At 37.1% G+C, this 13,559-nt stretch overlaps 2 protein-coding genes across 4 annotated transcripts in view; one reads left to right on the forward strand and one right to left on the reverse strand.

Annotated features, from left to right (window-relative positions):
• mcamb (melanoma cell adhesion molecule b) overlaps positions 1 to 4,091 on the forward strand; it is a 53,211-nt gene extending 49,120 nt beyond the window's left edge. For all 3 annotated transcript variants that reach the window (XM_059330839.1, XM_059330840.1, XM_059330841.1), the window contains 3 exons: positions 175 to 298; positions 2,002 to 2,113; positions 2,865 to 4,091. In XM_059330839.1, coding sequence (XP_059186822.1) covers positions 175 to 298; positions 2,002 to 2,113; positions 2,865 to 2,867 — 239 coding nt within the window. In that variant the 3' untranslated portion in view covers positions 2,868 to 4,091. The remainder of the gene's footprint in view (positions 1 to 174; positions 299 to 2,001; positions 2,114 to 2,864) is intronic.
• A 3,332-nt stretch (positions 4,092 to 7,423) lies between these two features.
• The window catches only part of cbl (Cbl proto-oncogene, E3 ubiquitin protein ligase), a 42,301-nt gene continuing 36,165 nt past the window's right edge, over positions 7,424 to 13,559 (reverse strand). Inside the window, exons 15-16 of the mRNA XM_059330838.1 lie at positions 13,215 to 13,457; positions 7,424 to 10,753 (exon numbers count right to left, since the gene is read on the reverse strand). Of these exons, the coding sequence (XP_059186821.1) occupies positions 10,458 to 10,753; positions 13,215 to 13,457 (539 nt within the window). The 3' untranslated portion in view covers positions 7,424 to 10,457. The remainder of the gene's footprint in view (positions 10,754 to 13,214; positions 13,458 to 13,559) is intronic.

Here is a 13,559-nt window from a genome sequence, read left to right on the forward strand (position 1 = left end):
CTTTCTTCAGACATGCCGTACCAATGCAATCTGTTACACACTGGTGAATGCTGCACAGCCTGCCTGATGCCATGCTGTCTCCACTCTCCTGCTGCTTCATGCCGTCATCTCATTCATAATCCAGTTACGGCGAGTAACCCTGTGGTTGTTGTTGTTGTGCTTCTTCTCCACCAGAGGGCAATGGTGTCGTCATTGCAGTCATCATTATCTGCATCCTGCTGCTGGCCATCTTAGGGAGTGTGCTCTACTTCCTCTACAAGAAGGGCAAGATCTGCGGCCGATCCGGCAAGCAAGACCTGTGAGTACAACGAGAGCTACTTGACGATGGACGGTTATGATGAGCCGTGATGTGTTTTTTAACTTTCTAATTCCCTTTTTTAATTTAAAAAAAAAAAAAAAGCTTCCCCTTAATCTAAATCCAGTTAAAGGATTGAGGAAGATCTTGCAATCTTGTCTTTGAATCCTCATCAATTTACACAATTCCAAATAAAATAGCTTTTCAATATTGATTATCTAACACTTATTTGACAGTTAAGATTTCATTTAATAGGTAAAGTCTTCTATCTAAAAAACAAGGATCAAAAAGTTAATTATGATTGAAACGAATGAATGTTATAAGGATGTGATGTTAGATGCCAGCTACGATGTTTCTTTTAGACTTGGCCAACATTTATATTCTGTTGTTTTCAACTATCAAAACACTTACTGGCCTTAAATAAACAAATACAAGGACAAAGCTGTTATAAGAGACTGGGATTGTTTAATAATTTTTAAATAACATAATAATAATAATAAAAATAATAATAATAATAATAATAATAATAATGATGATGATGATAATAATTTTATTTGTATAGCATTAAACAATTTATAAAACAATGTAAAAGAAGGAAAAGGTCAATAAAAGGCAATACGATAAAAGTGAGTTTTAAGAAGAGATTTAAAAGAACAACCTAATTCCAAAAAATAGTTACAACACTAAAAAAAAAAAAAATTGTTTTTTATAAAAACAGAATGCAATTATTTGCAAATCTTTGCAACCTACATTGAATTGAATACAGTACAAAGACCAGATATCTAATGCTCAAACTAGGAATCTGGGAATTAAGGTCGTACAAGCATATCCATGTGGCGCTGCTTGGAGTGATGAACTCAGAGATAATTATCACCAACTCTGCAGCCCACTCAGCTTCATACCAACATTACGCTCAGTGTCTAAAAGCTTTAAAAGCCCACTGTACACTACCTGCTCAGCACCAGACAGCAGACAGACGAGCTGGGGAACATTGTGAATCTTTTAGCAGCTACAGAGACAGATATTTCCTCACGGAGCTGCTAAGGTAAAAGTGAAGCTGAGTGAAAATAAGACTTCAACTTTTCAGCTTACTTCATCAAATGAACTGAGAAGTTGGCAATACATGAACTGCATGTCAGTGTTGTGTTGCCAGCGTGTTTTCACTGCCCCCAAGTGGTCAAAGGGTCAGTCCAAACAATGAATCATTAACGTGACGGCTGAGTAGAACAGCAGTCAGTTGCCATGCATGTTTCTGACTTTAACCCTTTATCAGGCGAATAACTATATTTCGTAACTTCAGTGGATATCAATATTTCGAGAAAAAAGTTGCAAATTTACTAGATTAAATTTGCAAATCTACAAGAAAAAAAGTCACTTATTTAAAAGATTTAAAGTGGCAAATCTGCACGAAAAAAGTCGCAGACAAGAAAAAAAGTGTAAAAAAACAACTTTTTTTGTCGCAGATTCACCACTTTAAATCTCATAAATCTGCAAATGTTTTTCTTGTAAATTTGCCACTTTAATCTCATAAACTTTGTATATTTTAAAAAAATATTACCCCCCTCCCCCAGGTCCGTATGTTTTTTTTACACATTCTGGCTGTATGTAATATCCTCCGATATTCTCAAGGGTTGAAATTTGGAATTTGCAAGTATTTCAATGAGTGCCCTATTAAGGGTTATGGAATTTTTGTTTTGGTCTTGCAGCACCAAAGAGAAGTCCAGCAAGGATAACATCGTGGTGGAGATGAAAAGCGATAACACAGAAGAAGCTGTGCTCCTCGGAGTCAACGGAGAGAAGCAGCCTCCCAACGACCAGGTAGATATCTACGGTTTATCTCAATGTGTTGCAGCCTGATGCTGGCCCAATCACTCACTCACTCAAGAAAAAAAAAAGCCTTTTGTGTTAATTGTTGTTATACTTGTGAAATTAATAAAAACGTTTTTTTTTAACTAATGGAATTGTTGTGTGTAATGTAAGTATTAAAATGTGGTTAAATCTGTTGATTATAGTCAGTTAACTCTTGAAAATCTCAGCATAAGATGATGCTGCTGATCTGGTTACATTATTTTTTATTTTTTATTTTATTTATTTATTTTTTTTTTTGGCCCACCACCAACCCCCCACTTTTGGAGGACAACTTTATTTTTATTTACATAACAAAAAAAAAAGGTCAAACAACTTGAACAGAAAATAAGGTAATATAATAAGGTAAATATTTAAAAAAATAAAAATAAAGAGTAGATATTTACAACACCAGTTGTTGTTTACGTTGATTTCTGACAGTTAGTAGGTATGAGGGGGGTTATTGTGTGGCCATACATATATGCTGATAAGCAAATCAGCAGACAGACAGACAGAAACACCAATGGGGGGATTTTATGTAAATGCTACAGATGCGTATGTGTGTGTGTGTACTTTGTATTTATAAGTGTGGATATTTCAGGGTGAAAAAAAGGAGATGTGTTGAAAAGTAATGTGGAATCTGGTTTATTAATATTAACATATTTCCCCCTCTCTCCCTTGCCCTCTCTCTTTGTGTTTTAATGTCTGTGTTTGCCCTCTGTAGTAAAGAGCGGTGGATATCTGGATGTAGAGAAGTGAGGAGGCGCCTGCAGAAACACCAACAGCTGCTCCTGTTCTTCCCTCTCAGGCTCAGACCGGCCGATGCCTTCCAGCCTCCACCGCAGCTCCTGATCCCAGAGTTATATCATGGAAAAGCTCCGTCGTCTGTCAGTTGATATCATGATGCACGACTGGGACTGAAATTATTCCAAGCTGCAGCTTTTGCTTACTGTCCTTTACATCCAGCACATCTCTGCTGGAGTTACCTTTGAAGTGATTTGTGATTTGATCCATGATATAACTCTGCGAACAAATGTTCCACCTTCAAACCAAGGACTGTCCTCCGATGGTTGTAATTAGCCTTGCATACTGCTGATTGTCCTTAGAACAATAATTTGAGCACAACACGACCAGGGACTGTTTTTATACCCGACTACGCATCACCTCAGCCAAAGTAATCACTGAAGAGCAGCCTGAAACAGCTCTTTATCAAGTGTACATATTATAATCTATGTATATATTTCTTTATTTAAAATAACACGATAGAAAAAAAAACTACCAAAAATAAATGACCAGATAGGGTTTTCTTTGTTTTGTTTAGATGCTCTTTATGGAGAGCAAGAAGAGCTTAGGTCTTGTTTTTATTTTGAATATTTTTTTGTCTTTACTTCCTGTTTTGCTAAAGTCTGTACACTGAAATCTCTTGAGATGCAACAACGCATCCCCCTGCAGCCAGTTACAGCCTCACCAACTCACAGTCTTTTTCCCTTTTAGCTCTGAAAACAAACTTTTAAGTCTTTTAATCACACATCATTCACATTTGTAGTTTCTCCTTCTCTACAGCTAACATTCTCGTCTTTACACGCCCCAGTTTGTGAATATAAAGAAGATATTTTTGTGAGACGGGTAAACAATCATAGAAGGGTTAACATTATTTGTAGTTCTCTTTGTGGTTTCTTTTTGTGGTTTCTTTTCTTCACAGTCTAGTTTTGAGGTTTTCTCTGTGTGTGTATGAGTTGAAGCATTGCCAACAGCAATTTAAATTTAAAAAAAAGTTACAGATGCCTTATTAGAAATTCAATCAAAGCCTACAGAAATACCACTGGTTGCTGGTTATGTTTCTATTTAATGTTCAGTGCACTGATTTCTTCGTGGTTATTCTTCAAGCAGATGTGAAACAGTGGTTTTGTTTAATGTTACTGTATGTGAATGATATGTATTTCTGTAGCTATTTTTATTAGCTCTTCTTTTAAGAGGAAGGTTGAGGGTAGAACAGATTATTGGCCCATGGTAAATGTGGTTCACGGCATGAAGTTGCCCTCGTCATCAGGAAAAGACATGTTTCTGTTTAATTAATTAATAGATTTGTGTTTTGACTGAAACTTGAAATAATCTGTGGGATCCCAGAGAGACACAGAATCCCCCTCAGACATGATGACTAACTGTAGCACATGACTACTGAGGAGGTGGAAATGACTGTGACTCCATATATGCAAATTAAGTTTGTAGACAATCAACAATCAAGACGCTCTGTGCTCAGTAATGTGCAGGTATGATCCGTGCTAACCCGTCCTACCCTCTGTTAGTCTGTCCTTGGTTTTTCTGCTGTTTTTATCAACTACCACTGTTAGATAGTTTTGGATGTTTGAAATCTGTAAAATGCCTTTTAATGCCTTGGAGTTGTAAAATTAATGTCATTGATGACATTCAAACCAATTTACCAACAAATTCATTGTTTATAGGTTTTTTTTTTGGAAATATACCAAATAAAGATTGACTGTTAAATGAAAACAAGAGCTTAAAATGTTTCTCAGTTATATGAAGTACCTGTTTAACATCCATTCATCCAATTTTATTCCGTTATCTACCAGTTGAACATGCTCAGGAAACCTCTAACTGGTGGTGCCCAGGTGGCAAACTGATCAAATGCCTGAACCACCTCAACTGGCAGGTTTGATGCAAAACCTACTGGCAACGTCATGTGAAAGTGTAGACTGTTAATATGTTTTATATAAAACAAACATGTTTTAATGACTTATTATTGATTTTCTGCAGATTTACAGATCTGTATTTTATGAAAGATGCCTTACTTTCTCTCAAAACGGAAGTCAAGAAGTTGTCCAAAAAATGCTCAATTTTCAAAACGGCTAAAAAAGATAAAAATGACTATTGATACATGTTATAGCACAGTATGTCGAAAAATGACAGAAAACACCATGTTATAGGATTTCCAACATTTTTAGAAAGTAGAAAAAATCATACTATATGTCGATTTTTGTGGAAAAAAGTGTACATTATTAAAATGGCTAAAAGTGATAAAAATGGCTCTATTATACTCTTGTGATCCATGTTATAGCAAAAAATCTTTTAAAATGAGAGAAAAAATCAAGTTATAGGATGTCCAAAATTTTAAGAAAGACAAAAAAAAGTCATACTATAGTATGCTGATTTTTGTCAAAAAAGTCAGCATTTTTAAAATGGGCTAAAAATGCTAAAATGGCTCTATTGATACATGCTATAGCACAATATGTCCAAAAATGACAGAAAACACCATGTTATATGATGTCCGAAATTTTTAGAAAGTAGAAAAAGTCATACTATAGTATGTTGATTTTTGTGAAAAAAGTGTAAATCTTTAAACTGGCTAAAAATGCTAAAAATGGCTCCATTATACTCTTGTGATGCATGTTATAGCAAAATATGTTTAAAAATGACAGAAAACATCAAGTTATAGGATGTCCAAAATTTTAAGAAAGACAAAAAAAGTCATACTATAGTATGTTGATTTTTGTCAAAAAAGTCAGCATTTTCAAAATGCTAAAAAGGCTCTATTATACTCTATTGATACATGCTATAGTACAATGTGTCCAAAAATGAAAGAAAGCTCCACGTTATAAGATCTACATTTTTAGAATTGCTACAAATTAAAAAAAATGGCCCTATTATTGTCTGTTGATGCATATTATAGCACAACATGTCCTAAAATCCGGATCGCGGCTTTTCTGTGGAGTTTGCGGTTTCCTCTGGGTCCAAAGACATGCAGCTTCGGTTTAACTGACCGAACTAATGAATGAGAGAATGAATCATTGTCTGTCTCTATGTGTCTGCCCTGTGATATTCTTACTACCTGTCTAGTGTGTCCCTCACCTCTCACCCAATGTCAGCTGATACTGGACCTGCAACCCGAGTTCGGATAAGCGGTTAAGTGTAATGAATGATACGTTGTCCTAAAAAAGTCATAACAGGAATTAGTTAAAGCTAAATTTTTCAGTGCACAAGATATTTGTTGAAAAAATACGTAGATTGTTTTATATATTCCAAATATTATATTATTACTTTTTTTTATTAACATTTTTATTATTATACAACAAAAGATAGACACAATACAACCACAAACAACCACAGAGAAATAGATCAGACATAACAAACCACAACAAACACCACAAGACACATACACTCGTATACAAAATCAAATTACAAACACATGAAAATCATGTTTATTTCATCTTTTTCAAGTTAATTTACATGGAAACAAGGCGACAATGTGACAGTGGGCTCTTACAGAGCTGCAGAGCAAGGGTCCTTCCTCATCTCACATTTGGAATTCTGCGATAATTCCCATAACTTGTTCCCAATTTATTCCAAAATTATCTTCATTCATCAAATCGGTAATTTGCTCCATTCCAAGGAGATCAAAAAATTAAAGTAACCATGATTCTTTTGAAAAACAATTTGTCTTACGTGTCAAATATTATATTATTTGTATTGATACATGTCTAATTACTTTAAATCTATACGTTTTATGTTAAATCTTGAACTGAAAAGTAATGAAGGCTGTCAGCTTAATATAGTGGAGTAAAAGTATAAAGTTACATAAAATGGAAACAATCAAGTAAAGTACAAGCACCTCAAAATTTGTTTCCACTTTACAACATTTACACTTCATATTGCTCACACATCCACATTTACATTACTGATGTGACTGACTTACACACTTCACATTTGTACTTATTACCTTGGTTGTTTAAGTTAGTTTAATTAATTCATTATTTTCTAGACATCCTTTGTGTCCTGTTCCGTATTTGTCATAGCCTCAGAGCCGGGTTATGACAACAGTACTTGAGTAAATGTACTTAGGACTATAATGAATACATTCAGTTACTGTTCAAGTCTACCAGACTTGATTGAGTCATTACAAAAAGCTTGTGCATCTTGAGGAAACCGTTTATTTCTCTCTGATATAAAGACCCTCATTGTCTATCGAACTGTGGCCAAACAAAAAATAAACACAAAAAAAAAGCACTAAATCATCACTAAAAAAAAGTGATGTGTTTCATTCTGAAGAGTCAGCTTTTTCAAAACCAACATGGCTCAGTTCAAAATTTCATTTCAAAACAAAACTTCTCATCTCTTCTCTGACATGATTTTGACATCAGATGATTTGTGACAAGCTCCTCAGTCACTTTTCATCTCTTTGCCTGCATTCGCCATTTCTCAAAACTAATGGCATCTACAAACTTAATACATTTGAATATGCATGCAGTAAAGAGAGAGACACATGTCGGCTTTTGCTTATCATTTTATTAACAGCACTGTGCATACTTCCAAAGTGATATGAGCTTTAAAAACCATCAAAAAGTTAATGAATGCCTTTTACTGATGAGAAGCGACACAGCTACATGGAACAACGGCTCCCTCTTCTGACAGAAAGTTGAAGTACCCCAACACAGGGACTGAGGGCAATGGGGGGCAGGTACGCATCAAGCATCTCTGAGGCCGAATACTGGTCTGGGGACCTGGTTTATCTTTCAGGCACGAAAGACAACAAAAGGAGAACTTTCACAGATCAGCACCTCCGCTCATAGATGAGGCCCGATGCGCCTTACAAGGCAGAGAGGACAGATTAATACAAGCAAGACTGCACAATCTAGCCTTCTGAGATCAACAGGTACAGATCAATACTCTCTTCAAAAACAAGGCCTTCCTCTAAACATGGTGAGGATCTCTCAACATATGGCACTGCTCACAGAATTATTCACATAAGTAAACAAAACCTTTGGAACAAAATACATATACAGGAATGCAAAATGAAATAAAACAGCCATTTTTTTCTTTTCATATCACTAACTTTATACAATGAGCTTTTTCTTTAGAGTGACAGTATCAAAGCACAAATTGGTATACTGTGCAAAAAAAAAAAAAAGGTAAATAATAATAAACAACAACGACATGCTGTCCTCGAAGCATTGACAAAACATTGGTACAGTATTGAGGATTGGGGACCTCCCTGTCTATTACCCATCATTCAAGAAGTTTCTCAAGGCAACTAGGAACAGAAAAACTAAAGGATGGCCAGAGTTTCCAGTCAACAGACGACATTAACCAGAATAAGCAAGAGCTGAAAAGCTATTGAAAAGATGTACACCCTTCCCCAGAAAAAAAAACAAAAAAAAACATTCTTCTTCATATGCTGAGAGGTTCAAGTCAATGTACCTAAAAGCTCCTTGCATTAATTTATCTTGTTTATTCATAGTACCTGGAAATGAAGCTGCTGTTTCTAGTCCTGCCAACAATGGAAAAAATAAGAAAAATGTGCAAGTTATATTGTGACCAAAAAAAAAAAAAAATGTAATAGGCTACTTGTGTGACTTCATTAAGCGGATACTTTTGGCTACATGTCACCTGGAAGAAGAGACGCAGGTGAGCTGCTGTCTATGCCGATGAGTCTCCTCTGGGTTCTGACAGCTCGGGTGAACGCCACTTGTTTAGATAAACATTATTCCTGAGTTAGTTCTTACAGTTGGCCCAAATACTGATTTTAATGTAGACTTGGGGGTGGGCCAGCAAACCCATGAGCCTACTTTTTAAAAAAGCCTCAGCAATCACTGCCTTTCAGTGGGGATGAACTCCCGCAGAGGAAAGGAAATTGAAGTGAAAGAGAAGCCGAAATCTATTACAAAATGTCTGGTTTCCATGAAAGCATTTTGTTTGCTTTTTTTTTTTCATCTTTTTATTTATTTTTTTACCTGTCTAGAATTATTGAGAATATATTAAAATAAAAAACAGATTTAAAACACTGAAGAGTCGTCAGCTTGAGAGGGCTGCAGGCTCACGAGCTGCTTGTACTTTCAAGTATGCTACATTACGGACCAGAGAAACACAGGTGATACTGTCACTTTAAAGAAACAGGATAACGGTTAAACACATTATTCACAAATGTACATTTAAGGCTTAATCGTTTAGCACTAACAATAGTAGCAGCAGTGAAGCACTTCTGAATGAATTATAATAACAATATTTATGATCATATTACAATAATATATTACCAAAGTAAATCAATGACATTGTTTTTTTTTTTTGTTTCATAACACTGGACTGAGCTGGAGACAGACATTTTTTACCCAGCCAGCCAATGAAGTTAGACGAAGACAAAACAAAAAGGTTTCAGCCACCACAGATCACACAACACTAGCCTGTCTGGTACTGCAGGGTCGTCAACATTAGTACGTCCTCTAATAATCTCACTGCCAGGCTCTACAGCTACACTAGGCCCTGCCCTTTGAGTTCGAGCAGTAGTACGTTTACAGAGCACGGGTCTGAGCATACTGACTGTAATTCCACATTCATGTTGTACAGGAACAGGGGGTTCATTGAGGAGCAGTTCATGAGGAGTAGGTCTGGTAGCCACGCACACACATGCATGCTCACGTATGCAAACTCACACATATAAACACACACCGCAAGACAACAACAGTCCAGACCGGAAACCATCGTCATGCTACTTTTGAAAAATACAACACGACAAAACAAGCATGTTTTTTCTAAAAAAAAAAGAAGTACCAAAGCAACGTTGCTAATCAAAGGCCATAACAGACTGAATTCATAATGAAAAAGCTCTGCTGCACGTCTTCTAAGCTGCTGCTGCTGACTGAACACTTCCTGGTGAGGAAGACGCGCTGACTCTTCCTCTTCCTCACATTTATTTCTCCACACCCTCCCTCAGTCGGAGAGAAAGGGCTGAACCCCGCCCTTAACCTGGTCCCCGTCTACCCACATCGTTGTACCAACAGCGACTCAAAGCTGAAGTCATTTTTACATACTGTATATGCACGTACTGTATATATTACACACATTTAATATATATTTACTCATATATTAAATTTTCATATAGACATACATTTTAGTTTTATTTGTGAGGTGTTGGTTACATTTTCAGCAAGAGGCTTCAACATGAAAAATAAGAATCTGTCTCCCCAGGATTCTAAAACGAAAGTCTCGCGCCGTGTGCTGTCCCGTCATTGTTCCGCACGCGCTCACTCCCGCGAAAACAAAGAGGCCTGCTGTAGCAGTTTAAAGAAGGCCAGACACTGTTGAAAGCGCATGGAGTGCAGGGCGCGGAGTCCCAGAGATGCTGTGAGCTCGCTGGAGTAACAGCCAGTTAAAAATCCACAGGGATGTAGGGCGTCAGCCAGCACCGAGGTAGTGCTGCAGGCAATGGGCTTTGGGCTTTGGGCCGGGCTGTGCCGACCTAAACCCAACCAGGCTGGGCCAAGCTAGGGCAAGAGAGCAAACACGAGAGAGAGGCACACGGAGCGTGCTATGTGAGGATATGCGCGGTGGAGGGAATGGAGACGAACTCGCGCAGGATATTCTTGGCCATTTCGATATTGTTCTGTGCAATCATCAGTGCTTTCTGGATGTCCTGGTAAGAGTATCCCTGACTCATGAGGTGCTCGATCTCGCTGCTGATTTGAGGGTTGGCTTCTCCTCCTGTTGCGCCACTGCTGGGTGGGGCGGGGACGGGCGGGACGGGGCTGGGTCGACGCTCCGAGTTGATGCGTCTGGGCAGGGGCTTTGGAGGTCTCTCTGGTGCTTCTACCGGCTCTGAGAAGGCTGGAGAAAAGAGGAGAGTTGATATAAACATGTGGAACACTCTATACAAGTTTTGGTTTAACCTGAAACTAAATAGATCCCGTCAAAACCCTTAAAAAAAGTTTTAATAAAGATCCCAAGATGGTAATGTTTGGACTCATACCAAATTACATAACTGGAAGGGGGAAAAAATATCTTTTACAAATATTACTGATTTCAGCTCTTAAATGTATCACTGTTAAATGGTTAAAACCCGACCCTCCAACATACAATATGTGGATTGAGAAGGTCTGGGAAATTTATCACATGGAACAAATAACTTACTGCTTGAGGCTTCAAAAAGATATATTTGTTAACAGATGGAGACCTGCCATGACCATACTAATGCAATAATCTCATGTTACCTTTATTTTATTTTACTTTATTTCACTTAATTTAATTTGATTTATTTCCATTAACACAGTTTATTATTTAATTACTTATTGTTTGTTTGTGTTACTTTGGTTTAATTATGTCATTTATACATATTTGACTTGATGTATATGCTTTAATGCTGTATTAAGCAGATCACAAATGAAAAACAGCAGACTAAATGTGAATTTGTATATATATGTTTGTAAATGCTGCAAAAATTGAAATAAAATTTAAGTTTAAAAAAAAAAAAAACCCTTAAAAAGGTCAACATGGAAAATATTTACTTTGCTGGAAATAATTTACAGCTCATTCAAAAAGCACTCTGATCACGATGATAGAGCAGCAAACAGCAGAGTGAGTATCTGTCTGCAATAATGAATGTGTTTTAACTTTTGATCATACTTTATATATAGTGAACTGGTTGACCTTTCCACTGCAGCAACCTTTAGTACAGCACTTACAAAGAGTCCAATTATGATCTGAGAACTTGTCAGCTTGTCTGAGAGCTACTTAATTGGTCCTCAGATACAAAGAATCAAGTCTTTAGTGGAACACTCAGACAGCCAGCAATCATCATACTGCAGGAAGTAAATGTCAGCTCGGTGCAGAGACGAGCAGATTATTCTGAGTAATAAACGCTTTTCTACCTTCTTCTCAAAATGTGATGAAGCCGGTAATGGTGCATTAGGTGCAGTCAAACCTCCACACGACCCTGGCGGTCAGTTTGTGATTCTGACAATCCAGCCTGGCTGTTTCAGCAGCAGGGAGGTCCAACATTCTCGCCGTCACTGAGTAGCTCTCTATAATTACTGGTCTTTACCCTTTGCACACTGAGACTGCACATTCTAATGTATGGCGGTCAATGCATGGTAATCTATCAAAGTCTAACATTCACTTCAGAGAGCTTCCGGAAAAACTGTATAATTTCTGGCCTCACACCAGGCAGCAGGAAAACGCTACAGTCGACTTTTCAGGCTGCTCTCCGGGTCAGAGGACTTTTGTACTACTTTAAGATATTGATTCATCAGCAATTTCTGCTTTTTGGCCAGAAAGGACGTGAACAAGAAGGCTGCTGTTATACATTTTTAGATCCAAGTCATTTTATGAAACAGATGCACCATTTACATTCTTGCCCACCAGTTACCGGATATGCCACCACTAATGTAAACTTTTCAGGTGTCATGTCTGTTAATAAAAGCCCACATTTTAAAAAGGGACAGTTCTCCCAAATCAAACTGTATTTCCTACTCTTACTGTTGCTATTTAGGTAGTAATATTTTTTTTTAAATGTCATTCTATCTGTAGACCAGAGCGGGCACTTTAGCACCACATTTTTTTAGGTCAAAAATGAACAGAGGGTCATTCCAAACCAACTCACCCAGACTTTGCAGTTCATGTCATGGATTTTCTTTAAATGTTTTATTTGAAACGTTATATCTAATTTATGGGAAATTGCAAAATCATATAACCTTACTCCAAATACTTTTTTATTGATGCATTTCTGACGTTTTGGTCTCAATATTTTTTGAAAAACGTACTTTACCTTACCGTACCTTGCACGGTATCATCTAGTATCCAACCAGACAAGCCATAAGAAGTTTTAACTTGCAAATTTTCTTAATCCAATGAAAATCAGGCTCACATGGCCATAGAACCCTGAAGCCAACAAAGTACAAATATCTACTAAAATTAAAAGAAAAAATGGTATTTAAAAGAAATGGTTACCTATGGAGTAATAACATATCTATCTTAACTTGTTCCAATAAAAACAAAGTTTCAAGGGCTTAAAAATAATCCTAATTGGGAAAATATAAATCAAAATATCATCTATACAACAAAGTTCCACTATCTTGGCACATTTTATTTATTTCTTTAACTGTTCAGTTATGTTGTTTTGTAGAGGTATTTTTTATTAAAAGGCCTAATGTAAGTTTTAAGTATGAACTAGGATGTCCAGGTGAGTTGGAATGTAATGAGTCTAGCCTTGGCTTTCATAACATGACCCCATCATTTAATTTTGACAGTAATTACTTTGTGAAGTAATATTATGGATTAAAATGATTCTTACGTGCTGCGGCTCCAGCGTCCGAATCGAGAGAAAGGCGGCTGAAAGCAGCTGTGGAGGATGAGCATGATGAAGAAGATGAAGAGGAGGAAGACGACACCCCCAGCTCTGAAAGGGTCCGTCGGGCCGTGGGCATCGGGAGCCGGGGCTTGGGGAAGTCGTAGCCGTTCTCCTCCTCCTCCCGGTCCTCGGCTGCTGGCTCTCTGGGACCATTGGTCATCGTCAGAGGGGGCAAATCTGAATAGTCTGACATGGATTGAAAACATGTATAAGCATGACAGTATCTGATAGACAGAGGACTACATACAGTTAAATAAAGATTTAACATATGCCTGGTTTCATTCATAC

This window comes from Centropristis striata, chromosome 4 (genome assembly GCF_030273125.1).
Source record: "Centropristis striata isolate RG_2023a ecotype Rhode Island chromosome 4, C.striata_1.0, whole genome shotgun sequence".
Lineage (NCBI taxonomy): Eukaryota > Metazoa > Chordata > Actinopteri > Perciformes > Serranidae > Centropristis > Centropristis striata.